Source organism: Wickerhamomyces anomalus (genome assembly GCF_001661255.1).
Source record: "Wickerhamomyces anomalus NRRL Y-366-8 unplaced genomic scaffold WICANscaffold_4, whole genome shotgun sequence".
NCBI lineage: Eukaryota > Fungi > Ascomycota > Saccharomycetes > Phaffomycetales > Wickerhamomycetaceae > Hansenula > Hansenula anomala.
The window spans coordinates 274,664-299,491 of NW_017567113.1; the positions used below are offsets into that span (position 1 = coordinate 274,664).

Genomic DNA, 24,828 nt, shown 5'->3' on the forward strand with positions numbered 1-24,828 from the left:
TGATGATAATTTGGCACCTTAAACGTTGAAAAAGGAGGCACAGGTAAAGAAGCTGGTACTTCATTTGTTGTTGAAGGATTTGAGCTGTGCGTATGGGCATTCAAATTATTACTCGATGTGCTAGCAGACACACGATGAGCATTAATATCGTCCTTCAATTTCTGAATATTATTTATCAAACCAGCATGACCTTGTGTTTGGACAACATTGACAGTATTTGCCCTATTCAAGCCATTTCGCTGCTGATAATTTTCCAAACTTGCTTTCAGATTTGATTGATCAACCGTTTGACTGAAAATAGGATTAGATGTAGCTCTTCTTTGTTCAATAGGTTTAGTCCCAGTTTGACCATTTTTATCATGTTGTATATCAGCACCATAAACATCTTTGACGCGTTGCTGTACCGGATGTTGTTCAGGAATTGAAGACGAGTCTTGTTGGTTTGGACCTGATGAAGCAGCAGCAGGTTGAACTTGTTTTGGAAGTGACCTTTGATTTTCCCCTGTAGTTACATCCGATGCTGAGACTGTTGAAGACTGATGATGAGACTGTTGATGTTGCTGGAGCTGTTGAAGTTGCTGTTGACGCTGTTGAAGATCCCTTTTTTGCTTTTGAATTCTTTGCTCTTGTTGTTCCTTTTGAAGTTGTTGTTGAAGGTAAAGCCTTTGCTGATGGTCTTGGGAAACAGGCAAAACTTGAGATTGAGGATTTTGTTGATGATGATATAGCTGCTGCTGAGCACCATTTACATGAGGAAGCTGCTGTTGTTGCTGCAAAGGAGAAGTATTCTGGCTGACCACATTAAAAGGTGGAGGAAATCCATGATTAACTAACCCAGGGACTGGATAATTTGTTGATAATCTATCAAATCTTTGGTGGCTTGGAACAGCAGGTGGAACCAAGGGACTATTAGCCTTATTAGCACTCTTTGCCCTGTTAATTCTCATTCTTAATTGATCTAGTTCGTTTTTTTCAGCTTCATAAGCACTCAACTTCTTCTGAGGCACTGCCGTTGACAGATTTGGTGATGATGTAGAAGATGGTGGTGACATTGAATTGGCAACATGGGCCCCAGGTTGTTCAGTAAGTAATGGACTTCTATTTTGATGAGTTCCAGTGCTAGAACTCTCTTTTGATGAAGAGGAAGCATTTGATCCAATCGCTGGTGAAACATTGGCCTGTTGATAAGCTCCCAAAGGTCTACCTTGTTGCTGATGCTGTTGCTGAGCTGGAGGAGGAGGTGGTGGTGGAGGAAGTTGTTGTTGTTGCTGCTGTAGTGGTGGCGGTGGTGGTGGTGATTGATGTTGAGATACTTGGAATGGTGGTTGAAGGTGACCACCATTATTGCCATTATTTACCACAGCTGGATCCGGTGACATAACTGGTAACCCTTGTAGTGTTGCAACTGGATGAACCTGTTGAAGAGGAACAGAAGGCTGATTTTGAGCTGGTGTCTGTCTTGGGGCAAGCTGAGGAAGTTGATGAGGTGGCACCGCCTGTCTCAAAATTTGATGTGGAGCACTGTTTGATTGTTGTTGTTGTACATGCTTCTGAGTATTTGGAGGTGATGGTGGTGGTGGCTTCCTTATCAGGGGGCTGTTGTTGTTGTTGTTGTTAGAAGATTGCACAAGTACCTGATGCTGGTGTTGCAAGTTAGAATGACCGGAATTATTAAGTGATGCAGGTGGTTCATTTGAGCTCAAAGGTACTGACCCGTGACTTTGATTTTCTTTTGGATCGTTAAACAAAGAGGCAACGGTTGAATCAGGTGTTGTATCTGAACTATCAACAATAGCAGGGGGTTGTCTTCTCGGAAGTCCAGTGGAAGCAGTAGAAGCATGTGTAGCTGTTGTGATAGGAGTAGAGGAGCTTTCTCTTGATGAAGCAACTTGCTGATTCGAACCTGACTCCCTTGTACTAGGAATGGAAGATGGTGTGTTATTACTTTGAATTTGAGGTAACGAAGGTGGCCCTGGATTTTGCTGCTGAGCTTGAGGTTGCACTTGAAAAGCGTTTTGTTGTTGTCCCTCTGTCTGAGCTTGCTGATGCTGATGATGGTGGTGTTGTCCTTGTTGCTGAGGTTGTTGCTCGTGGCTCTGAGGTGCTTGAACTTGAGGTGCTTGAGCTTGAGTTGGTGCTTGCACTTGATCTTCGTCCTCCTCATCACTATCCAAGCTAATAACAACAGGTGAGTCCATCAAAGAAACCTGTTGTTGATTTGAAGATTCCGATTCCTCTCTTTTCAAGTTTGTTGGTGTACCAGGATTTGGATTAGCACCAGGTGTACCTCTTTTGCTATTGTTGTTATCATCACCTTCTATGACTGGTTTCCAGTTACCATCTAAATCAATTTCAACAGTTTCCACATCTTCATGAGTATTCTTCATAATATCCATCACGTAATCATCAATAGATAAATCCTTCACTCTCACTGGGGTAGAACATACAGGACATGTCCATGTAGGAGCTTGTTCTTGTAAATAAATGAAGGAAAGGGCATCAAAACATGGTAAATGTTTACAGCTGATAGATTTAGTTGGATATTTTAATCTTGTGAATGATAATGGACACTTCAAACTCAACCTTGTTGAAACTTCTTGTATATCATCTTCATCATCACCATTTTGAAATTCATCAAGTGTTTTTTGTTTTCCAATATGTGGATTTGCCAAAATTCTTTGTAACAATTTTTCTGGTGAAACTTCTTCAACTAAATAACAAAAGATCAGGTAATCAGTTTTGGAAAATGCATAAACCATATCCAAGTTATTGGTACGATTTGGAGCAGCAATATAAGGTGTTAAATTGGCTGGTCTTGCAGTTCCTGGTTTATTTTTCAAACCCTTGACGTTATCTTTGACTAAAGTACCATTAAAATGTATCTCTAAAGGTTGTGGAAATTCAATCAATGCATCTGTGGATGGTTTGGATTTATCAAAAGCACCACACAACAAAAATAATTTGTACTTTGAAGATGATTTCAACAAATTATGATCTTGTTCATTCAACACAAATTGAACGCGGCAGGTACCTCTTGTCTCTGGAGCTTTGAAACAGTGACCAGCATTAGGGGTAACCAATTTCTTCAACACAAAGAATGGATTCTCTTTGAAAAATAACCAAGCGCGTGTAGGATTCGTTTGAGATTTGGGGAGAAGATCTTGTGAAGATGAAGGATTTTGTTGATGTTGTTGTTGGTTGTTGGCCATATTATTCAACCCATTTAAACCTTGGTAATGACGATAAGCGACTTCAAACGTAGGTATATTTTCATAATTAGCAGCAGCCTTCACTATATGGCCAATTGCCATCACTCTGATACTGTCTCCTCGTTCACGTCCTGTTTGTAGATATTTTTTGATTCTATCAGCGACATCAGCTTTACGACCCGCTTGTGCAATGGAAAGGGCTTTTGCCACCAGCTTCAAGTCAGATAGCCTCAACAGGCTGATCTGTTGATATATATGCTAATCATGTTAGTAACAAATTTCTCAAATCAATAGATGTGTGTTATTCTTTTATAAAACACGATAAAATAATCACATACCTGATACTCTTCCACAGACACCTCGCCAACGTTTGGCCGACTCATTATGCGTATGCAGAATATATATGAATGATTTGAACCAGCCCAATATCTTGATTTGACACTAGTTTTTGATGGGGTTTTCAATGTTTTGTCAACTGTTTCTACTGCACGTCTCTCTGTCTCTCTAACTACAATTTTCAGATGGCCAAAAAAAAAAAAATTAAAAAAAAAAATTATCCTCTATTAGTGGCCGGAACGAAAAAATATAAACGTATTTGAATTTGAATTAGAAGTTGTGGAAATTGGATTAAAATATAACCAAGATTGTAGAAATTCCAGATCTCTTTTAAGCAATAAATAAATAATAATTAATAATCATTTTTAATTGTAAATGTATTGGTAGTCAAACACTGAAGAAGGCTCACTCTGTTTCCGTTTCCAAGATGTGATCTCCATTTTTTGAGTATTCATTCTAAACAACCGTACTCTTCTTTCATATTTGATTTTAGTGTTACCATAACCACCTTCACCAGTTCCACCACCATAGCATAACCAAAGGGGTTTCAGTTTGTTATCTTTATCTTCACTATGGATACAGCATTCATTAGTGTGTTCGTGACCAACAGACATTGCCTGGACATTGATATCACTTAGGGTTTGTCTTATTTGTGGATTTGTCTTTATTTTCAATTTGCTTTTTTCATTATAAGCACCCACTATGGCAAATGCTGATTTTGGTCTATATTGTTGTATTGGATGGTGTTGAAATTCTAATGAAAATTTTGGTTTTTCAGTGAATGAATCAAAAGTTTGTTTTAGAAACTCTTGTTGATTGACATCTTCTTGGAAAATATCTAGTATATAGATGACATTTTGTAAATGGTCATTTTTGCTATCATAGATCCTTAATGCATAATTTGTTTTATCTCCAGAGATGGAATTATGATGTTGTTTTGGGTCATTATTACCCATCATAGAATAAGGTAATTCCATTATGAAATTGATGATCTCCTCTCTTGAAGCATACTGGTTTTTGTCATTTTCACCCAAAGCGATTGCAAATGGAATCGATCTTGAGATAAATGGTGATAATGCTTTAAGTATTGCAGTTTGATAATCCATTGTATTGAAACCATCAATAATATCACCTGTGAGCACAACAAGATCTGGAGATTCTAAATCAAGAACTTGATGAAGGAAACTTAAAGTTTTAGCATCTGCCTTACAGCCATGTTCTTCATTGACTTGATCTTTACATGTACCAAAATCTGAATTGAAATGTAAATCAGAAACTTGTAAAATTTTAAATTCATCATTCTGTTGTAGTAAGATTGGCACTTTCTTTAAAATATCACCTTTTTCATTTAATGGGCCACGATGTACCGTTATTTTAGCATTAGAGTTTATATTACCATTAACCAATGTCCAATCAGCTCTTGGTTCAATAATGTCATTACCAAACAGGTATTGCACATTTGTTATAGCGTCTTCTGAGTTTGATTTATCATATTTAGCCCAGATCCCATCAAATCTTAGTTCCCAATTGTTGTAATTATAAGTAACATCTAGTCTTGATTTAGGACGACCACTTCTAGATTGAGCATCATTAACAACATAAAACGGTGGATCTTTTGAAGATTGATCCCCTATGGCAAGATCCACTATTGCCCTACCTGGGGAATTGAATCTTTTCTTTGTAGAAATATGGACATAAAGATATTCTCGATAAAATGACCAAGAACTGGGGCTTTCACCATTTAGATCTAGATTTTTATCCACTCTATGCCAAATAATATCACCATTGTCATAATCTGAATTCTCAATGATTTGATTACAATGACCATACCATCTATAGCATTTGATTTTCTTGATATCATCGAATGGACCGCCTCTATAAGGTTCAAGTTGATGTAACCCGTTGTGATAAATATTTCTTGTATGGAGACTGAAAAATGACAGCACTATGTATAGCAGCACCGCAAAAGGGATCAGTACTCTTTTGAAAAACCTTTGGAATTTATATGAAAGCAGCATCTTTGGAAAGCTAAGGGTTTGTGTTTGTTGAAGGGAATAGCTGGGTATTAAACAGGGATCTTTGTTCTCTTTGTTGAGCTGATGATGATGTGGTGTAAAAAAAACGAATGGGTTATAAAAAAAAGTAGCTGTCAAAAGAGATGAGCAGGTTGGAAGAGACGAGGGTGATGAAGGGATTCTGTTAGAGGGGCTAATACTTCATTTGCTAGTATGGATAGACTCTGTATCTGTTTATGGGATGTGTTCTGGCTTGGATCAGGTTCATTTCCATTTGAAATTTTGGGAGCCCAACTCCTTCGGCAGTTGGAGGGAACTAAATTTTTCTCTTCTTTGATGATGTGAAATTTGGCGAATCTTGAGATTTTAGAACGGACACAAATATTTAGAAAAAGGGACCCTTTTATGGAACGATACAGAAGATCTAAAGATCTTTACCAGTAAGCTATAATCAAGAAAAAAGGCATCTGATCTTTTCAAAGTAAACTTGTATACCTGTTTCTTGTTTCTTCATGTTCCAATTGTAGGCTTTTCTGGCTAGATTCAGGTACAGGCATGTGGCTTACGTCAGAAACTGTCAAAATCGTCGTAATCTGAATCATCATCTATAAAACGTTTATAACAAGGGCCTGAACTTTAGAGCCTTTAGGCAGGAATCCTCCTGCTACTGTCTTGCTCGATGGAAGAATCAATAGACCGTTGGCACCAGCCAAGCTTCCAACACGGCTACTTCTTTGGAATCCAGTGGAGTCTGCAAACAACTCATCACCTATAGTTGATTGATGAATATAAACTCTTTGGTATTCAGGTCTTGGATCAAGCTTGGTTTGCTTTGTTAACGTAACATTCACTTTGGAGAATCCTGGCAATTCTTTAGGATCTTGCAAATTTATAACTCCACTGAATTTCCTCAAAGAAGGTAAAACAAACAGATGTGAAGTAACACTAGCAGAAGCTGGATTACCAGGTAATGCAAAGATAACCTTTCTCTTTCCCTTGACTTCAATCGTTGCAAAAGTAGAAGGCTTACCTGGTTTCATTGCAACTCTTCCAAAATGAATTATTCCTCCTAATTGACGTTCAATCGTTGGCTTCAACAAATCTAATTCACCCATTGAAACACCACCAGTAGTTATAATATAATCTAAATCATCTTCGAGGAATGCCTTTCTAATTGTTGCCTCTGTAGCTTTCGATGTGTCTTTGGCTATCCCTAAATCTTTGGTCTCGTACCCCCAATTGCGGAAAGTTTGTAATAATAAAGGTCTATTGGTATCATAAATTTGACCAAATTTCAGTTCACCAGTTGGACAATTCTCACCAAGATCAACCAATTCATCACCAGTAGATAAAATACCAATCTTAGGTTTCTTGAAAACTTTGAGCGAAGTCACACCAATACTAGCTAATAATCCAATTTCGCCACCAACTGGTGATATTTGTGAGCCTTTAGCCAACGCCAAATCACCTTTTGCAATATCAGTACCTTCACCTCTAACATTATCGTTCTCTTCAACATTAGTTGCCAAAATTTTAACCTCATCTTCCTCTTCTCCTTCATCTTTAGTTGAAATCAACTCTGTTTCTTCAACTGGGACAACTGCATTAGCACCATCGGGAATTGGCGCACCAGTGGTGACTCTTGCAATTGTGCCTTTTTGCAAAGTTGAAGAAACACTAGGAGATGCATGTGACACTTGTACAACTTTATAAACACCTGCGCCATCTGAGTTTATAACAGCATACCCATCCACTATACTAGCTCTAAAATTTGGAACATTTATGTTGGCATAAATATCTTCTGCAACGATATATCCAGTAATTGAAGGATCATTGATTTTTTTGATTTCGACTTGAGGAGAAGGCGTGAATTCATTGATAAGTTTGAAGGCTTCATTGACTTCGATCATTGGGTATGGTGATTCTCTTGCCCTTTGAGTGATTGGTTTACTTAAATCATTTGACAAGATATGACGTTTGACACCATGATGGCCACCTTCATGAGCATGATGATGATGGTGGTGATGATGACCATGGCTATGAGAATGTGTATGCTCTTTAGCCTTTGGCTCTGACTTGTGTAAATGTCTCGATCCTGCTGAACCAATTTGTTTTAAAGCATGGCCCAAAACACCAATTATACCTTCAATGTTTTCCACTGCACCTTTTGGTGAGCCTGGGATTGTTACTATCAAAGTCTTATTTCTGATACCAGCAACAGGTCTTGACATCATTGCATAGGGGGTAATTTTCAATGAATAACTCATCATGGTGTGAACAATACCACTCGCTTCTTTTTCAATCAATGGCTTCACAGCTTCAGGTGTGACATCTCTATCACTGAACCCAGTACCACCAGATGTTAAGATCAATTTCAATTCATCAGTTTCAGTCCATTGTCTTAATTTCAATTGAATTTGTCCAATATCATCAGGTATAATATCCTTCTTGATTATCTCATATCCTGGATTTAACTCAGAGTTGGCAAAGAATTCTTCAATCTTGACGGACGTTTTATCTTCTGAGTTGTCCTTAGACGCTGTATCCGAGATCACTAGTAGTCCAACTTTGAAAGACGACATCTGTATATGGTTAAAGGAAGGTTCAATTGGAGGTAAAAAGAATAATGGACATTATGACTTATTTGGTTGTTGACGTTTTTGATCTCCGTTTTAATAATCTCCGCTTAGAGATAAGCTCCTTAGGCTCAAATTTGGAATTCGCACGCACAGAGCTAAGCAAAAACGGCTAGGCAGAGAGGCTACACTGGTTGTACACAAATATTTAATCATTAATTCTTCTAATACGTTGGTGGTGCATTCTCTTTATCCTCTGAGTTCTCATCATTCCCTTTCAAAGAAATCTCACCTTCCTGGTTAGTGACGCCTGCACTCTGTTCCATTCCATTACCATCTTCTTCTTCATCTCCTTCTTCGTCACTTAATTCCTCATCTGTACTGGATGCCAATAATTCCAATGATTTCTCTAATTCTAACTTATCTTTCGCAATAAAATTTGTGACAGATTCAGGAACTTCATACTCAACCTCTGTAGTCCATGTGGATTCTTTGACATAGATCAAAACTAACGATGTTTCATATTGACCTTGTGTTGTAGCATGAACAACCCTTTGCACTTCTTCAAAACTTGATACCGAACATCTGAGATCATTACCATATTTTGGTTCATAAAGTACACGAATCCATTGGTTTTGATTTTGCTCCAAATCAATCAAATCTTCTTTAACTTTTCTCAAGAAATAAAATTCATTATTACTCAGTATCACACCCGTTAATAAGTATGGTTCAGGAACACTTCCATGACGTTTAAATATAGCATTAACATCATATGGATTGATTTTTGCTTTCTCGTCTTGTAAAGTGTTTTGCTTATCCGTCAAACTAATGATTTTTTCATGGTTATCAGCTTTAATGGATTCTAAATCTTTCACTGCATCCGCCAATTCCTTATCCTCCTCATTTAAGTTTTTCAATTCTGAACTTAAAAACTCTATTGAGGTTGAAAGTATAGATGACACATGTTTACCATTGAAAGCTCTTAGATTCAGTAATTCCCTTGATATCAATCTTTTCTTTTTATCAAATGAGTTTCTTTCTTCCAGCAATTCAGAAATTGTCTCTTTAAAATCTGTAGTATAAATTTGTGGGTAAAATTTCTCCGAAATTAAAACACCTTTTGATATGATAGTTTCGTCATAGGAAGGTTCAAAAGACATTGTCATCACATCCGACAACTTGGACAAAAATTGCTGGTTATCCAGATCATCACCCCATAATATACTATGCAACGTTGAATACAAATCCCCCTTGAGCTCTTCAGCTTCAACGTGAAACATACCAAACTTCTTGTTTGCATCTGCTAAATCCTCTAGTTCACTCTCAAAAAATGACAGAGCATTACCAGAACCTGAAACGTCTAATTGTGATGCCAAAACACTATAAAACACAGCATATGCTTCATAAATATTGTCTATGGAACCAAATTTTTTCTGTGCGATTTTTGGGAATGATCTTATGAAATTATTCATTGAAGCAAAATATCTACCGGAATCACCATCAAGAAATGCAAAAATTCTTTGCACTTCAAGCAAAAACCTCAAATCGTAAGTTTCACCATTCTTAGCTTTAATAGCTGTACCATCTGGAACATTGATAAGTTCACCTTTGTACCAACGTGGATGGAAACCAAGGGTTTCAAAAGTTTGATTGTAAACTGCCTTGCGGAAAGCTGGAATAGAGTGCAACACTGTTAAGAAAGGGTTTAAATAACTTTCTAATACACCATTTCTTACTGGCATCAAAAGAGATGGTGCATCATCTGGCTTCTGATACTTTGTCAAATCTTCATAAATGGAGTACTCTGGTTCCACTTGTAATTGTTGCTGATATTTATAAGTCTCAGAGTCTGGCAAATACCCTGAATCTGATAATGAGACTTCACTTTGTGATCGATGCTGAATGTCCTCAATATGAATCGGACGGTTTTGTCTAGGTGGTACTGGTGGTGGGTTTTCCTCTTGTTCATAAGATGGTGGCTGAATCTTATCATTTATTAGCCCAGATTCAATTGGAATCGATCTCTTTTCATCAACTTGATAATTATAACCTGGGTCCACATAATCTGGTAGTTGAGCATCTTGCTGAAGTAACTCTTGACCTTGTGAAAAGTCAGCACCTTGAAATATTAAGTTAAGTGCCTCGTTAACATCACCTCCAGTTGCCTTGATTATGTTAGGGTTTGTGTCCTTAGAACGGGATGAGATCTGACTTACTCGTAATGCTTGAATTGCCTGTTCTTCAGGAAATCCCATTTCTGTGATTTGCTTCACAGCTGCGTCACTCACGTCAGCATTGCCCATTCTTTGTATTTATCTTCAATTGAATTTAATGGTCTTTTGCTTAAAATGGTTGTAATATTGATTCCATCGCCATCTTGATTTTAGAAAAACCAAAAACAAAAATCTGTCAAAATACTTCGGGCAGCGATTTCCTTGGAAAAGACAAAGATTACAAAATTCAAAGCTTAGGTTATGATGAAAAGAAATCGCATGAGTAGCCATCATTCAAGTGGGTTTTCTTTTCCGTTCTGATAAATCCAGCTCATTTTTGGTCCTTTAGATCAAAGAGAAATACCTTACAAAGTCAAAATGATCTTGATCCAAACATTCAATTACAACCAATCTCTAATGTACATAATATTCTATTCCTACCATTAAAAAACCCAAAGTTGAAACCAATCTAAAACACATCTGGTAATCTTTCAATAACATAAGAGTGCGAACCGACACTCATGATAGGGATACCTGGGACTTTTCTTATACGACGTTTTAAATCAGCATCATTTGTGGCTACTATAAAACATTTATGATCAAGAACTCTTTGAACAAGACAGTCATCCGCATATGTACCTTTGTGTGAACATGTCAATCTTTGTATTCTTGGGTCTTTTGCTAATCTTAGCGCAATACGATATTTTGGACCTAATTTTTCCAATTCTGCCATAACACAATCTGTAATTAATGGAATACATTTGGCATACAAAGAGTCCATCATACCTCTAACAATATCTATTTTCTTTTGAATGGAAAAATTTATGAAATTGGTATCTATAAGCACTTGATAAGGTGGTTTGATGGCCTCGTTAAATTGAAAGAACAATGCACTTGAAACTTGAGGGCTTGAAAGAATGTTAGTACTATAAACAATAATTTCGAAGTAAATGATTTACTCACACATGTCTTGCTAGTTCGGGATCATCTTTCTTTGGTGTTTGCTTCTCTTGATTTTTCTTACTATAATAAAGTAGTTAGTACCTAATCAACTCAGATTTAGCCTGCAAAATCCACATACATTCTTTGATCTTTATTTGTGATGATACGCTTAGTTGCAGCGAACTTTCTGGTCTTTTTAGCTTTACCCATCTTGAGATTTCGTCTTTATGAATGTGAAACTGTGATAAGTGGTTCCTAATTTTTTAATCAGCTCTTCTCATATAATTTTTTTTTTTGGAACTGCCATACAAAAAATTTCAGCCGGTAAGCGCAACATACTTTTTTCTTTTAATGGATTTTAATCTTGTGATAAAACACCATTTAAATGCTTCTCAAGGGGAATAAAGTATATCACCATATTCTGAGAGATTTAAATAATGCATCCATATAGGTTTTGGGCTAAAATGAAGCAAAACCTTTGCAAAAAAAAATGGCGTTACAGACAGGATTCGAACCTGCGCAGGTAGAACCCAATGCCTAACAGCTACTCTAAATAGCAGGGCATCGCCTTAACCACTCGGCCACTGTAACCGGTGTCTTTCGGTTTTTTCCTTTAGGCATCTAGGAGGTGCATGGCTGGTGTAAAAATTTGAATTTTTGGGCTAAATTCTAAAGATATCTTATTGAAATTAATACCAGTTGATGCGCCCGAACACATTTCACATTAAGGCTGCTTTTAACGCCAATCAAATTATTTTTCAGCGTGTAAACAAGAAGAATGTGTTTTGTCTAAATGGCAGATTTCGGGTATTTTAATATGTACATAGTACTCGCGATGTTCAAAATCGATAAGACGCTTGTAATCTTCAAAGTAGCCATCATCTACTCTATGATTGGTGTTCTTTGCCATTGAGCTGTTATTGGTGCTCAAGAAAGCATGACATGCAGACAGTTTTCGGATACTGTCGATACTTATAATAATGAGCCATCAGATCTTCAAACTTCTTCTTGGATTATTGAACTAAAGCTCATATCATCTACACTCAAACTCATGAAAAAGTTAATCAATTTGTTGTATCAATCTAACTAATTTATAAATATACACAGGTTTAAAAAGAAAACACCACCTCACATTCTATCAACTGGAGTCAAACCTAACAAGGTCATACCGTTATACAAGACTTGACGAGCAGCAGCGTATAATGCAAGACGAGCAGTAGCCAATTCTTCAGTTTGACCAGCAACCCATAAGACATCATAACAAGAAGAGACTTGATGGGTCAAACGGAACAAGTAAGTGACAACAGTTGCCGGTTCATTAGTTTTCATGGCATTTCTTAAAACATCGGGATATTGTGATAATAAACGAATTAATAATTCAGCTTGTGGTTCTGTTAATAATGAGAAATCAGCTTCGGTTAATTTTTCAGCTGGGATACCAGAGTTTCTTTCAACTGATCTTAAACGTGAATGAGCATATTGTAAGTATGGACCAGTATCACCTTCAAATGAAAGCATACGTTCCCATTTAAATTCATAGTTGTTAATACGTTTAGCTTGCATATCTTGAATCATAACAGCAGAGATACCAACAAGATCAGCAACTTCTTCTGGGTTTTCAATTTGAGCATATTTAGCTTCATTTTTCTTCATAACTTCATGCATTTTTTCTTTAGTTTCTTCTAAAATGTTATCTAAAAACACAACAGTACCTTTTCTGGTGGACATACCTTGAACCATACCAAAATTTATATGTTGCAAGTTCTCAGCCCATTTGTAACCCATTTGTTTCAGAATTTCAAAGAATTGGGCAACATGTAAATCTTGTTGAGAAGCAATGACATAAATCATTTTGTCAAATTTATATTTTTCATAACGTTGAACAGCTTCACCAACATCTCTAGTCAAATATAGAGTAGTACCATCTGATTTTTGGACAATACATTTACCCAATTTTTTGTTGAATTTTTTCAAATCAATCAATAGAGCACCTTTATCTTCATGTGTTAAGCCTTGTTCTTTAAAAGTTGCTAGGGCCTCATTCATTTTAGTTTGTGAAACTTGAGATTCACCTGAATAAACATCATATTGAATATTTAAACGTTTATAAGTACCAATATATTTTTCAATTGATAAATCACGGAATCTTTTCCAAATTTTCAAAGCATCTTCATCACCATCTTCCATTTTTTTGAAATAAGCACGAGCCTTACCATTAGTTGATTCTTCTTCAGATAATGAATCACCTTCATTTTCAACATCTTTGTTGACACGAACATAAACTTCAAATAAATGGTTAATTGGGTTTTTCAATAGTTCTTCTTCTGAACCATATCTTTCGAAACCAACAGCTAATAAACCGAATTGTTTACCCCAATCACCTAAATAATTAATACGAGTGACATCCCAGCCTAATTTTTCATATAAATTAGACAAGAACCCACCGATAATAGTGGAACGTAAATGACCGGCATGGAAAGGTTTTGCAATATTTGGAGAAGAGAATTCGATAATCAATTTCTTTTGTTCACCAATTGGACAAGCACCATAATCTTCTTTACGTTTCAAAACATCTTTAACAACAAGGTTGAACAAAAATTTTGGAGAAAAGAAAAATTGAATAAAAGGACCATTACCTTCAACTTTTGATAGATATTCACCTAATGGGAATTTTTCAGCCCATTCGGTAGCTAATTCTTGAGGTTTGGCCCCCTTTATACGTAATCTTGGGATTGGGATTAATAAATCACCACGATCTAAAGTGTTTGTCCATTCTAAAGCTGGGAAGATCAATTTTGGTTCAACACCAGAGATCTTTGATAATTCTTGGGTAATATAGTTACGTAAAAGATCAACAGTGTTGTATTCTGGGTATGAACCCTCATATTTGGTTGGTTCTTTCAATGAAAGTTTTTCTAGTGAAGAACTAATGGTTGTCATTTTGGTAAAATCTGGTTTGTGAGTCAATATTTGTGTATAATCTTTCTTTTGAGCTAGTAATGATGATCTAGTTGATAAACCCCTGATGGAGGAACAGACTGGTTTTATTAGTCTATTAATGTAGTTGTATGGCTTTGAAAAATTAGAAGAGGCTCTAATAAGCATCCAAAGTCTATCTTTAAGCTGGGATTGAACTGAACTCAAGTCACAATTGGAAAGTTAGATGATGAACTTTTGACAACTTGACCGATGGGCTTCAAAAATAAAAAATTTTATGACTGACTCAAAAAAAAAGTCGCGAACTCGTTTTGTGGGAAAGGGCCAGCATGTGTCCTCTAAACCAATTGTCAGGGGCACTCAGCTAATACATTTTCGAATTTTATCAGTGGTACACAAAGACACTTTCAATTAAAATCAATATGCTGCAAACTTTATTTGGCTTTGTATTGTTGGTTTAATATGAGTGAGTGGTTCCCAACTCTGGCACTGGTGCTATCAACACGGTCATGTCTGGTTCACGTTCGTTGAGAGGTACATCATCATCATCATCATCACTGAATAAACAAAGAAGTAGAAGTTTATCAATACCATTAGCTGGCAACTCGTCAAATGTTGCTGACTCCAAACTTCCAAGCTACGCTCAACCAACTATTTCGTTTGCTCAACATGCTTCCAACAAACAGGCACTGAAAGCTCTGACTTTGAAGGCTGGTGTTTCCAAATCACGTCCATCCTCTGTTGCAACAATTAGAGCAACTTATAAATCAAGGCCAAGCTCTAATAAGAAAGCTCCAGGGTTTTTCAATCTTTTTGAAGATGTAAACGGTGACAATGGCGATATCCAGATAGCCAACTCTACCCCAAAGAAGAACAAAACTCTATCGGGAGGTTCCACTGATATTAATAAAGAGAATATGGGTGATAACGATGATGGTTCACATAGAAGGTTATCTGCATCCAGTAGCTATAGATCACCGTCTTTGGCCCATAAAGTTGCTGGTGATGGTTTGATTGGGAAGCCTAGTGGCCTAGATATGAAAAGCATTATGCAAGAAACTGAGGCATTGATAGAGAAAATTGGTGCTTCACCAATTGAAAGAAACATTTACTCTAAAGAAGATTTGTATGCTTTTGTTAAAGAGAAAAACCATGTATCAAAAGAGGATTGGCTTTCACTTGTGGATTATCACTGTCATGTTTGTGATCAGCTTCAAGATAAAATCAAGTTGAATCATAACTTGATCCAAAATATTTTAGAATTGAATAATCATATATCTACTTCTGTGAAAGTTCATGAATCTAAACTTGAAGCTGCCAGTACTGAAATCTCTGCATTACAATCATTATTAGGGATTTCTGATGCTTTTCCTAAATCTTGTGAACCTCAAGAATCACCAATTTCATCAGCGAAGAACTCAAAGGCATCATCAACTTTTGAAAAAGGTATACAAATTTCAAATACTCTGATTTTGTTAAGAAATATTGACTGTGGTTTACCAACGATAGATACTCCAATTACCTTATCCCCTGATGATTTGGACCAAGGTGTATTGTCTCAAGATGATGATGTTGAAGATGGAACTGCATCAAAAGCAGTATCACCAGTGACCCATATTGATAATGATGAAGACGATATTGGTGATGGGTTTGTTTCGCCATTGTCAAGGGGTGCTGAATGTGAGAAATACCACACATTTAAGCTTCACAGTCCATCATATCATTTCCAAAAGCCTCAGAGTCCGTTTAGTCCATTTGTTGTTTTCTCAAAAGATAAAAATGGTGGTATCAGGAACAATATTTATGAGGATGTGTATAGTCATAGCCCAAGTTTAGAACAAGATTGATTACAACCATATTGCGTTGCTCAGATCATAACTAAATAATTTGAACAATATCATGAGAACCATTATAAGTATTGTTTACTAGAAAAATTCTCTACATCAATAATCATTTCAAATAAATAAAACTTTCATTTCAAAACTATATTTAATATGTATTCTATAATATATCATTGACCTTATATTTGTCTTTTTTTCATATTGTGAATATTACCAATTGAAATTGATAATAAACATGACTTCTTCATTAAATAATCATTAAATTAACTATGGTTTGCAACAACCTCAAAAAATTACTCCCCCTTTTTTACTATTCTTTAAATGGTATTGTACAGTATATGCTTAAGCAATTTCTTCAGAGTTGTTATCTTTAGCATGTTCTAATTGAGCAGATTGAGCTTTGTTGTAAGCAGCATCTTGAGTGTAACGTCTAGTTGGAGTCCATGAAGCAGATTCCCAAGCTTTAACATTTGAAGCATATAATTCATCAACTTCTTCTAATGATAAACCTCTGGTACTTGGAATGGTCAAGTAGACGAAAACAAAAGCAAAGACACAACATCCCATGAAAACATAACCATAGTAGAAGTTAATAGCTGATGTGATGAATGGAGTGAAGAATGAGATTAAGAAACCCCACAACCAATTGGCAGCAGTAGCAAGACCCATAGCCTTTGATTTAATTCTGATTGGGTAAATTTCTGAAACGACAACGAAAGCAACTGGACCCCAAGTAGTGGCAAAGAAGAAAATGAAGAAACATGCGAAGACAATCATAACTGAACCAGCACCTTTTGAGGATTCAGTGTGTTCTGGGTTTGTGTATAATCTGGTAACACCGACTGAAGCATAGACAACGTAACAAGCAACCATACCAGCAGCACCGATCAATAATGAACGACGACCACCTAATTTGTTGACAGAGTAAATAGAAATGATGGTGGAGACAAAGTTAACAACACCCAAGACAATAGAAGTTTGGAAAGAATCTTCTAAACCAACAGCTTGGAAAATAGTAGTACCATAGTAGAAGAAATAATTGTTACCAGTCAATTGTTGTAAAGCTTGAATCATAACACCACACATCAATCTGTAGAAAATTTTTGGTTTACCAGTGATCAATTCACCCCAAGTAGCTTTACCAGCAGATTCTTCTTTTCTAATAGCAGCATCTAATTCTTCAACTAAAGCGTAAACTGAAGGATCTTCAGCAGAAACTCTGTTTGAGTAAGCAATTGATTTTCTAGCTTCATCTAATCTGTTGTTTCTAATCAAGAAACGTGGAGATTCAGGCATAGAGATCATACCGATAATCATCATAATAGCCCAGAAGAAACATAAACCTAAACCAACTCTCCATTGAGCAGAGTTTTCATAAACTTTAGTACCGTAATTGGTACAGTAACCTAAAAAGATACCAAAAGTAATCATCAATTGGTAACATGAAACTAAGGCACCTCTTAAATGCTTTGGAGCTGATTCAGAAATGAATAATGGAGAGATAACACCGATACCACCAACAGCTAAACCTGAGATGATACGACCAATGAAATATTGATACCATTTATCGATTGAAGTGATTTGAATCAAAATACCAACAATGTAAATAACCATCATAATCATTAAAGCAAGACGACGACCATACATATCAGCGGTTTTGGATAAGAAAATTGAACCAAAAGCACAACCAATGTTGAAAATAGAGACGATTAAACCAACTCTAACTTTTGATAAATAATGGGTACCATCTTCATGAGTTTGACCAAATCTTCTTTTGAAATCACTCATGTTAACAAAACCTGAAATGGTACCAGTATCCCAACCGAAAACGAAACCACCAAAGGCGATCATAAAACATAAAGCAGTAACCAAGATGTATGCTGAAGCTGGTTTAGCTGGAATTTCTGGAACAGTTTTATCAACTTTTTCATCAGATTCATTTTTATCAATTATGCTATCATTTGTTTCTGGAGTCAAGACACCTGAACTAGGAACTTGAGGTTGTTGAAGGGTTTCACCTTCTTGTTGTGTAATATTGTTTGACATGTTTGTTTGTAATACTAATGTATTATGTAGATTAAACAAAGTAAGCTCGTGAATTGGAAATATGGGAATTTGTCTTCATATTTATATTCTTTCGAGCAACGGATTTCATGATTGACTTTTATGCTGTGTATGGGGGACCCCATGGGACACAGGAAGTAAGGATCACACGTACAACTGATGGTTGAAATTTTTGTTTCCTGATGGTGTTTTTTTTCCCTAGTGTCGTTCCTTTTTCACAGCGTTGCTTTTGGGCCAAAAAGGAAACCTTAACTGAGTTTTTCCGGGACATTTATGCAGGCCGTGCATCGAGGTTTTTCCAGAGTAGAGCCGTTGAAAATGAGAAAAAAACAATCTGACCAAAGATGGACATCAAAGGAAGAAAATAGGGATTGAATAGATGTGATGCCTACTTTATTCACCTCTTATTTCACAAAAATTCAATTAAATGGTGACTTTACGGCTGTTTCGCCAGCTTCCGAAGAGTCTTGACGGATTAACCTAGAAAGAGAAATTTCTCGTTTTGTTGTTTTTGAGTTTGAAAATCATGTCCACTCACTGCAGCGACACGTCATCCGGAAAATTTCTCGTGGCCCATAATTTGTCCGAGAGTGTTACACCAGCGAAAAAACACAAAGAGGAAAAAAACGATCCATTCGACTCCAGATTATTTTGCCTTGCAAATTCGAGCTCTTGAGAATTTTCGACTGTTTTAACCCTTTTCAGCATTCGTACAACCACAATTGAATTTGCATTGGCTGGATTGAAAGAACAGATCACCAAGACCTACAAAAAGAAAGAAGTATATCTTTTCTCTTTTTAATCTACACCTAATTAGGGCACAGCTTTTTGGCTTTCAAAATGATCTTATCACGGAAAAACTTTTTGTAGATGGTGTGTATTTTTTCATTTCTTTTCAAAAAGAATGGATTCCGGAAGAACTTGGACACAAAAAAAAGGAACCAGTCTGCCCAAACGAAAAAAATGAACCGATACCACAATAAACTCCAGGTTAAGATTTGACTCCCGTTTTATTGAACAGAGTTTTCGAACAAATCTGATGATTCTTTTAAGTTTGACCTCCGACAGTTCCATTGTTAGGTTGATAAATTTTGTCAGTGTTCTTTTGAAGTTGTTTGAAATTTGAGAGTGTTACTTAACCTGGTCCAGGCACCAAGGAATCAGATGAGATCAAAGAGTTCTACAACAGAACGCACACACTTTACGGAGAAATCGTAAACCCTTGTGAGAATTGTACTCAATTTTGGAAATCATACAGCAATTATGATTAACCTCTGCGAAGGTAGCTTACGCTACACACTCTATTCGGCTCGTTCAAGTAGGTATAAAGTTTTAATGGTTTGAACAATTGTAGCACCAGCTTTTGGTGGGTCCTTTTTTCGCTTGAGTCTTGAACCTCGCCCATGGGGTATGCTCCAGTCAAATCTCTTGATGGATGCTGGTTGGGAGAAAAGTACAAACAAGACATGTACAAGAGAGTGGAGAGATCTTAACAACAACTTCAAAGTTCAACGTCAACAACACACCACCAGATTCGTTTTTTTAAACACTCTCGACATAACCACGCCTTTTAGGAGCCTCCAAAGCTATCAAGGAAGCTAAAGAGCTGCAGCTTTCTATTCTTCACTTCAACTATGAATTCTTTTATTCCCCTTGTATTCGAACTCTCCAGCCTCGACAATTTGCCAGCCCAATTTTTTTTTCGATTTGGCTTGTCCGGCGTCGGTCAAATCTTTGGAAAAAAAATCTTTTCAAGACAACAGACATTTTTACAAAAGGACAAAAGAGAACAGACATTCGCGGAAATGAAACCAGGTGATACTTTTGGACTGTCATTTTAAGAGTGTCAATTATGTTAACTACAAGTTCGATCTTAAATTAAATTATTCATCAATTCATAAATAATGTATATATATATAATCTATAGTAGTATAAATAATTATGCATAAAAGTCATTAATCATATGCAACAAAAAAGGGTAAAAAGGTATAACTCAACGATCTAAAAGAATCTTTTCAAAAACTTTGGAGCTTCTTGAGCTGCAATTTCTTCTTTTTGTTCAGCAGCTTGTTGTGCAGTTCTTCTTGATGGTGGAACCCATGAAGTTGATTTCCATGGTAAAACTTTTTCTTCATATAATTCATGAACTTCTTCTAATGATAAACCTTTAGTTTCTGGTAAGAAGAAAAACACGTAGAAGAATGCAAAGACCAAACATCCCATAAAGACATAACCATAGTAAAAGTTGATTGCAGATGTAATGAATGGAGTGAAGAAACCAATAAGGAAACCCCATAACCAGTTAGCAGCAGTAGCAAGAGCCATAGCCTTTGAACGAATTCTAATTGGGTAAGTTTCTGAAACAACAGTATAAATAATTGGACCCCAAGTTGAAGCAAAGAAGAAAATGTAGATACAAGCAAAAACAATCATACAATTACCAGCACCTTTTGATGATTCAGTATGTTCTGGGTTCAAGTATAATCTAGTAACACCGACAGATGCAAAAATAACGAAACAAGCAATCATACCAGCAGCACCACCTAATAATGAGTTTCTTCTACCAAATCTTTCAACAACCCATAAACCAACAAAAGTAGATGCAAAGTTAACAATACCCAAGACAATAGATGTTTCAAAAGAATCTTCTAAACCAACAGCCTTGAAAATAGTAGTACCATAATAGAAGAAATAGTTATCACCAGTCAATTGTTGAAGTGTTTGTAACATAATACCTAAGACAACACGATATAAGATTCTTGGTTTACCTGTAACTAATTCACCCCATGAAGCAGTACCAGCAGATTTTTCCTTTTCGATACCGGCTTGAATAATTTCAACTTCACCAAAGACAGCTGGATCATCATCATGAATTTGATTTGATCTTGCAATAGAGTGACGAGCATCTTCAAGACGACCAACTTCAACTAAATAACGTGGAGATTCTGGCATTAAAACCATACCAATGATCATTAAAATGGCCCAGAAGAAACATAATCCTAATGGAACTCTCCATTGAGTAGAATCTGAGTAAATCTTAGTACCATAATTAGTACAGTAACCTAAGAAGATACCAAAAGTAATCATCAATTGATAACATGAAACCAAAGTACCTCTTAAAGCTTTTGGAGCAGTTTCAGAAATCAACATTGGTGACAAAACAGCAATAGCACCAACACCTAAACCTGAAATAATACGACCAATGAAATATTGATACCATTTGTCAAAAGAACAAATTTGAATCAAGATACCAACGATATAAACAATCATAACACACATTAAACCGATACGACGACCGAATTTATCACCTAATGGAGCCAAGATAATACCACCAAAGGCACAACCAATGTTGAAAATAGAGACAATTAAACCAACTCTAACATTTGATAAGTAATATTCACCATGATCATTTATTTGACCAAATCTTCTTTTGAAATCAGTTTGATTAACAAAACCTGAAATGGTACCAGTATCCCAACCAAAAACGAAACCACCAAAGGCAACCATCATACATAAAGCACTGATGAAGAAGTATTCTTTTAATGGTCTTTCTGGAATACCACCTTGTTGTTGGTGACCCGACTCCAATGAGGAGTTTTCTAATTTTTCATGATCATCTGAATGATGTTCATCAACAGGAGTTTGTTGACCTGAAGTTTCAGTTGACATGATTATATTTGTAATTTGTAATAGTTAAAAGTAACTGAGCTTTGTAATAAAATATTCTGATGAGTAGAATACAATTGAAAAGTTGATCAACAACAATAGGGATTCAATCCTCTTTTATACCAATTCCTCAACCACAGTGCCGTAACTACCCACACGTACCAAACCACATCAAAACGGAACAACTCATCCTGAGCCTACAAGCAGCTGCTTTGAAAAAAAGGTGATCTTGATGTTCACTTCTCTCGTATGTATTCTCCATATTCTCCAGATGCTCTCCATTCCGGGGCTCCACATAGTAATTGAGCTGCATCAAAACCACACTACAAAAAAAATTTACAACAAAAAAAGAAACCAAAACGCGCCCCACGGAAAAATTTTGAACTTTTCAACAAGGCTCACGGAATAATTTTGGCAAAAAATGTTGAGATGTTAATTTGAAGAGGACACATGAACGACGAGTGAAGAAAATTTTCATGAGAGAAAATTTCCTCATGAGTACTATTTAATAAAATATAGCTTTACAATACAAACATTGGTGTAGTGATCTTTACTATAATTTAACAGATTTACAGTCTTGCAATAGGAAGGTCTACAACAATGGTGGATTTCGAATTCCAAGAAGGAGGTGGTGATATCCATAGTGAGAGCTATCAGCTGCTCATTGAAAATGCAAAAACATTAGAGGGTGTTATTGTCAATCAGGGATATGAATACCTATATGGATTAAAAATCTTAAGAGATATGATTGCGTCGGTGGTGTTAGAACAATTTGAGTCATCTGTGTTTGATCAAATGTTAACAGCTACAAGTTATAGTGGAAGAGTTCCAGCTAGACTATCCATGGTCATTAAAAAAGTGTTAATTGCAATAATCCACCCAACGATGGTGAATAATCCGAATCTTGATGGTTTTGGGATATTAGCGGGTCTCAATGCTGAGTACTTCATCTTATCCGATTTGGATACAATCAAGTTGGTGAAACAAGTTTTTGATGCTTCCATTCCTGACAAAGAAAAAATCAAAATGGAAGAAAGTCTGCAAGCCGCCGGTATAACACTAATCAATGGTTTAAAAATCTCAAGGTTTGCTAAGTTCTCCAATAGGGAGATCATGGATATTTGCAGATTGGAAGACACACAACTGGTGTCATTGGTGGAACAATTTGATCTCCAAACAATTGAAACTAAAATTCAAAAATGGAAAAGAGACGGTTTAATTACACCAGATGAACAAGTTCTTCTAACCACTGAGTCTGAGAATCGGTCAAACAATGGTGGTAATCACAATGGTGGTAATCGGTCAAAAAACAACAGCAAGTGTCGGTACTGTGACAAAAAGGGTCATTACCAACGGGATTGTCCAAAATATCGAAGTGATCATCCTATAGAAGAAGTTAACCTGCTCGAATTCAATGCCTCATCTAACTACACTTCATGTAGTGCTCGTCCTCCGTTTATTATAGACTCCGCGGCAACGATTCATGTTACATCATCGAATCATCAATTGCAGAATCTCAGACCTACAAAGACTATTATTAAAGGGTTTACTGGTCAAACTGACTGCACCCAAGAAGGCGATTTACAATTGACAGACCATGTGGTGCTAAAAGGTGTCAAAGTAGTACCTGATGCAGCGTACAATGTGATTTCCGTGGGAACCCTAGCATCTCAAGATCTGATAACTACGTTTAAAAAAGAAGGAGGGACCATCACCAAAGAGGATGGGTCATTGATTGCAAAGATTGTACGGAATAACAAGTTTTGGTGGCTTGATGAGGTTGTTGCACAAGAGGGTGATGCTGTTACACAAGAAAGAGTCATGGTGATGTCGGAAGAGAAACTGAAAGAAGCCAAAGTTAAAGCCCATCTCTTACATACCCAATGGGGTCACTGTAATGGGGCGCAACTCTTCCATCTGGCCCAAAAACAACAACTTTCCTTAACTTCAGCTCAGTGTCAAGCAGTTATCAGTGGCTGTTTGGGGTGTAAGTCATTGGTCAAGAGACCTCCTAAGCATCAAGTGGATAGACACTATGAAGTAGGTGAATTGATCCAAGGTGACCTCATCGGTCCTATATTTGAAAAATACATTCTTCTGGTATCAGATCGTGCTTCGAAGGTTTTGAAAGCAAAAATTCTACATACCAAGAGAGAGGTTAGTGCTGAATTCATTGAGTTGGTCACGTGGTTTCAACAAAGAATCGCTAATTATCATAACAAGAAAGTCCTGTCTATAAGAGTTGATAATGAATTTCGGACGATTAAGATGATGGAATTTGCCAAACGTAATGGCATTGATGTCCAATTTACTAGTGCCTATGCATCGTATCAGAATGGGGGAGTGAAAGAAATAACAGATACTTGTTGGAAAGGACTAGGAAACTGTTAGATACGCCTCAAGTTCCAAGAGAGTACTACGAGTATGCTGTCAACCACTTTATATTTCTCCACAATCGAATTTGGAATAAAGAACTGAATGCATCGCCAATCCAAGTCTTGGAATCCAAAGTTGGTACATCGGATGACAAGAGAATCCAAATTGATGGGGTTTTCGGCTGTCAGGGCTTCATCCGTCCAACCATCAGGAATACAAAAAAATTTCAATTGCGAGATATTCCAGTTATTTTCTTAGGTTATGATAATACAACCGCCATAGGGCTGTTCCTGAACCCTGAAGATGGTAAGATCCAGAGAACGGACAAGTTCACGTTGGTGCCAACAGTCTATCCTTTCAAGAATCAAAATCCAATCTCTATCGAGCAATCTGCTCCAGGTGGTGGTAGTGGTGGTCATGTCAGTGGCTCAGTATCCAGTGGCCCCGTATCAAGTGGTTTGGCTGACGAGAAGGATGACGCGATGGGTGAAGACATAGCAGAATCCAAGGAAGGTGATGGTATCGATGATTCATCCAGTGAAACTGGTAGTGTGTCTAGAATGGAGCCTCCATCCCAACTTTTGATGCCCACAAGTGAAAGTGGTAGTGAAACTGCTGCTAATATCGACTATCCACCTCAGTCCAAAGAACTT

At 36.7% G+C, this 24,828-nt stretch overlaps 8 protein-coding genes and 1 non-coding gene across 9 annotated transcripts; 1 reads left to right on the top strand and 8 right to left on the bottom strand.

Annotated features, from left to right (window-relative positions):
* Nucleotides 1-3,910: 3,910 nt before the first annotated feature.
* Nucleotides 3,911-5,563, bottom strand: SIA1 (Sia1p; the record flags this gene model as incomplete). Its single annotated transcript, XM_019185711.1, has 1 exon — nucleotides 3,911-5,563. The coding sequence occupies one exon, from the start codon at nucleotides 5,561-5,563 to the stop codon at nucleotides 3,911-3,913; it is 1,653 nt and encodes a 550-aa protein (XP_019037883.1).
* Nucleotides 5,564-6,243: 680 nt separating this feature from the next.
* WICANDRAFT_16780 (bifunctional molybdopterin adenylyltransferase MobB/molybdopterin molybdotransferase MoeA family protein) lies at nucleotides 6,244-8,130 on the bottom strand (the record flags this gene model as incomplete). The annotated part of the gene is made up of 1 exon (XM_019180709.1): nucleotides 6,244-8,130. A coding segment is annotated over one exon (1,887 nt), but the record flags the coding sequence as incomplete, so codon positions are not given.
* A 230-nt stretch (nucleotides 8,131-8,360) lies between these two features.
* On the bottom strand, nucleotides 8,361-10,439 carry RUP1 (Rup1p; the record flags this gene model as incomplete). The annotated part of the gene is made up of 2 exons (XM_019183504.1): nucleotides 8,361-10,301; nucleotides 10,353-10,439. The coding sequence occupies 2 exons, from the start codon at nucleotides 10,437-10,439 to the stop codon at nucleotides 8,361-8,363; spliced, it is 2,028 nt and encodes a 675-aa protein (XP_019037885.1).
* A 379-nt stretch (nucleotides 10,440-10,818) lies between these two features.
* FCF1 (rRNA-processing protein FCF1) lies at nucleotides 10,819-11,501 on the bottom strand (the record flags this gene model as incomplete). The annotated part of the gene is made up of 3 exons (XM_019181977.1): nucleotides 10,819-11,257; nucleotides 11,313-11,356; nucleotides 11,427-11,501. The coding sequence occupies 3 exons, from the start codon at nucleotides 11,499-11,501 to the stop codon at nucleotides 10,819-10,821; spliced, it is 558 nt and encodes a 185-aa protein (XP_019037886.1).
* Nucleotides 11,502-11,785: 284 nt separating this feature from the next.
* WICANDRAFT_t99 lies at nucleotides 11,786-11,882 on the bottom strand. Its single transcript has one exon. It is a non-coding gene; the product is annotated as a tRNA-Ser (tRNA).
* Nucleotides 11,883-12,419: 537 nt separating this feature from the next.
* WICANDRAFT_63186 (arginine--tRNA ligase) lies at nucleotides 12,420-14,231 on the bottom strand (the record flags this gene model as incomplete). Its single annotated transcript, XM_019183505.1, has 1 exon — nucleotides 12,420-14,231. One exon carries the CDS (start codon nucleotides 14,229-14,231, stop codon nucleotides 12,420-12,422), a length of 1,812 nt encoding a protein of 603 aa, XP_019037887.1.
* A 926-nt stretch (nucleotides 14,232-15,157) lies between these two features.
* On the top strand, nucleotides 15,158-16,071 carry WICANDRAFT_93147 (uncharacterized protein; the record flags this gene model as incomplete). Its single annotated transcript, XM_019186404.1, has 1 exon — nucleotides 15,158-16,071. A coding segment is annotated over exon 1 (701 nt), but the record flags the coding sequence as incomplete, so codon positions are not given.
* Nucleotides 16,072-16,411: 340 nt separating this feature from the next.
* On the bottom strand, nucleotides 16,412-18,115 carry WICANDRAFT_63188 (sugar porter family MFS transporter; the record flags this gene model as incomplete). The annotated part of the gene is made up of 1 exon (XM_019183506.1): nucleotides 16,412-18,115. The coding sequence occupies one exon, from the start codon at nucleotides 18,113-18,115 to the stop codon at nucleotides 16,412-16,414; it is 1,704 nt and encodes a 567-aa protein (XP_019037889.1).
* A 2,019-nt stretch (nucleotides 18,116-20,134) lies between these two features.
* Nucleotides 20,135-21,802, bottom strand: WICANDRAFT_84441 (sugar porter family MFS transporter; the record flags this gene model as incomplete). The annotated part of the gene is made up of 1 exon (XM_019185712.1): nucleotides 20,135-21,802. One exon carries the CDS (start codon nucleotides 21,800-21,802, stop codon nucleotides 20,135-20,137), a length of 1,668 nt encoding a protein of 555 aa, XP_019037890.1.
* Between the last annotated feature and the right edge of the window lie 3,026 nt (nucleotides 21,803-24,828).